Source organism: Colobus angolensis, unplaced genomic scaffold (genome assembly GCF_000951035.1).
Source record: "Colobus angolensis palliatus isolate OR3802 unplaced genomic scaffold, Cang.pa_1.0 Scaffold93, whole genome shotgun sequence".
Classification (NCBI taxonomy): Eukaryota; Metazoa; Chordata; class Mammalia; order Primates; family Cercopithecidae; genus Colobus; species Colobus angolensis.
In genome coordinates, this window is record NW_012123265.1 from 540,473 (window position 1) to 543,255 (window position 2,783).

Genomic DNA, 2,783 nt, shown 5'->3' on the forward strand with positions numbered 1-2,783 from the left:
TTTTTTTTGTAGAGACAGGTTCTCATTATGTTGCCCAGACTGGTCTTGAACTCCAGCCGCAGCCTCCTAGAGTGCTGAGATTAGAGGAGTGAATCACCATACCCAGACTAAGGCAACTGACAACTGGCAAGTTACAAATGCATCAAGAAGCTAATCACATTTGAGTAATTTACAGACCTCGCCTCTTTTTTGTTAATAGTGATGGGGTTTTGCCATGGTGCCCAGGTATTTGAGTAGTGCCCAGGTTGGTGCCCAGGCTGGTCCTGAACTCCTGGGCTGAGGAGATCCACCTGCCTTGGCCTCCCAAAGTGCTGGGATTATAAGTATGAGCTACCAAGCCCAGCCTGCTTGACATTTATCCTATGGAACACTCCAACAAGGAAAATTTAAAGCCAGCTTTCATGCCAACAAAGACTCTACCTCAGCGCCAATGTTTCTCACTACTTACGCATTTCATTTTGGTTAAGTATGATGTGCCTGCCTCTAACCTACTAAGGCAAAAACAATAAAACATATACAAGGGACAGCCAGCTTCAAAAAGGTGATTTGTCTCCCACAATCCAGGTTCTCTGCATGGAAACTGAAGGTGCTCTTATCTTCCGATTGTGGAGTTTATTACATTTTGATATCACAAAGGAACCAACTATCCAGAATAACAACACAAGATGTTTTACCTTATATATCTTAGAAATTTTAAAAGCATGAGCTGTGCGCCTCCGGACGACATCTGATTCATTCGTGGGAGGAAATGGATTGTACAGTAAGGTTCTGTCATTTGGAAGGGGCTAAAAAGACAAAGATACATTGTTTAAATGGTTACTTCTATTGGGCTTCCACAGACCAAAGATCTGAGGTGCATTTTTAGCCCAACATCATCTTCTAACTGTCATATATATTCAGTACCTCCCTGACATTTGTTAATTCAGGAAAACAGCTGTAGCCATGATACCTCTATTCAGAAAAACTAGGGGGGAAAAAAAGAAGAAAAGGAGAGAGAAGGAGAAAGAGCTGAAGCTACTCTTGCAGCCACACCACAGAGGGTTGGGAGTATGAGGCTAACAGAGCTTGTTACCCCATGCAGCAAGATCAAAGGGCCCTTCTGGGGCTTCTGGCCTGTCTTATCAGTAACACTTCGTCAGAAAGGAACAAACTGGCAAGTGCAGGAGCTCAGCCCACACAGGCTCTGTGCTTTCTAGACTCTCCCCCAACCAGATCATAGACTGGACAAGTGACTGAAGTTCTCCCCAGGCAAAACCTCAACACAAACCACCCCTGCTGATGTCACTGACACCTCGAGGTGGCCTCTGGCCAAACAAATGATATTTTGTCTCTGACTTCCTTGGGAAATAGCTATGCCTACTATAGGGAAGCGATGAACTTAAAACCAGTGCTTGGGAAAAAATGATCTGGGCTCAATTACAAGAGGCAAGAGAGTGGGAGGGGCCCTTCCTGTATCACTCATCTTGCAGAAGGCACTTGTCAGCCAGCTCTGCTTCCCACACCCAGAGGTCACAAGGCCCACGAGATGATTCCAATGACACATCCCTGTGCACACCTCCTTTAGAGCCATCTGCCGCTTTCCCCCATGTTCCTTCCACCCCCACCTTCACAGACACACCAAAACACCGTGTCATGGTTGTAATCTAAACCCAAAGTGCAGGACAGGCATGGCCACAATGCTTCTAGGAAACAAAGCACCTACCCAAAAAAGATGTAAATTCAGGGTGAATCAAAACAGCAGATGGCAAAGAGGACAGAATCTAAAACTGAAGAAAATGCTCATATCCCATCTAAATCACAGCCATGAAGAATTTTCCTAGCTAGGTTTTTTGGAGATGTTAAGACCAGTTCCTCAAGCCTGCAGACAGCATTTCAGTAGCTTCAGCCAAGGGGTACAGAGGTCAAAACCTCAGCCTGTACCTGCTTTAATGAAACCATGTTATTCAGATATCCCAGAGTTCAAAGTTGGAAGCAAGTTACCCAAATCACTGATTCTTCCTGATGAGGGTCACCTTCTGAATACTGGCCTAATTACTTTTCTGTGTAAGATTTATGTGCTCACTGGCAAAGCAGAGAAATAGTCAAATCAGCAAAAGCCAGTACACAAAGGCCAGCCCCTTCCCTGAGAACCTCCCAAAGAACTGTGGGAACACAAACCAGGGAAAAACAAAAAAGCCTCTCTCCTCCAAGAAATGTACTAGCTACCTTTATTCTGATTTACTAGCTACTTTTATTCTGATTCTCCTTTGTCTTATTGTACTTGCTGCTTTTAGAACTTCAAGATTCAGAAGAAGATCTGGGAGGTAGCAGTGAAGAACTCACCAATGACTTGTCAATGATGCAGAACATGTAGGCATCATGGAGAAGGATGTGCATCGGTCTCTTGGGATGAAAACTGATGTGTGTGATAGGAGTATCCCTTTGGAGCCAAAGGTGGTGAAAGCCCTGCTTCTGGACAGTCCGGCTCCAATCTGTATATTGTTTGTCTGGGATGCTGTACTCAAATACCTGAGGAAGGACATGACACAGAGAAATTCAGGCTGGTACTCAGAAAGACCAGAAGGGCATTCTCATTCCTAACCAGAAAGTATCTACACAAACCTTCTGCTGTATTATATTCATTCTATGTTCTTCCACCACTTTTTTTTTTTTTTTGAGATGGTGTCTTGCTCTGTTGCCCAGGCTGGAGTTGGAGTGTAGTGGCTCGATCTCGGCTCACTGAAAGCTCCGCCTCCTGAGTTCAAACCATTCTCCTGCCTCAGCTTTCCGAGTAGCTGGGACTA

The 2,783-nt window shown here is 44.7% G+C and overlaps 1 protein-coding gene across 2 annotated transcripts in view; it reads right to left on the bottom strand.

Annotated features, from left to right (window-relative positions):
• CIRH1A (cirrhosis, autosomal recessive 1A (cirhin)) overlaps positions 1-2,783 on the bottom strand; it is a 51,546-nt gene that overhangs the window by 1,805 nt on the left and 46,958 nt on the right. For both annotated transcript variants that reach the window (XM_011931988.1, XM_011931989.1), the window contains exons 15-16: positions 2,323-2,508; positions 675-785 (exon numbers count right to left, since the gene is read on the bottom strand). In XM_011931988.1, coding sequence (XP_011787378.1) covers positions 675-785; positions 2,323-2,508 — 297 coding nt within the window. The remainder of the gene's footprint in view (positions 1-674; positions 786-2,322; positions 2,509-2,783) is intronic.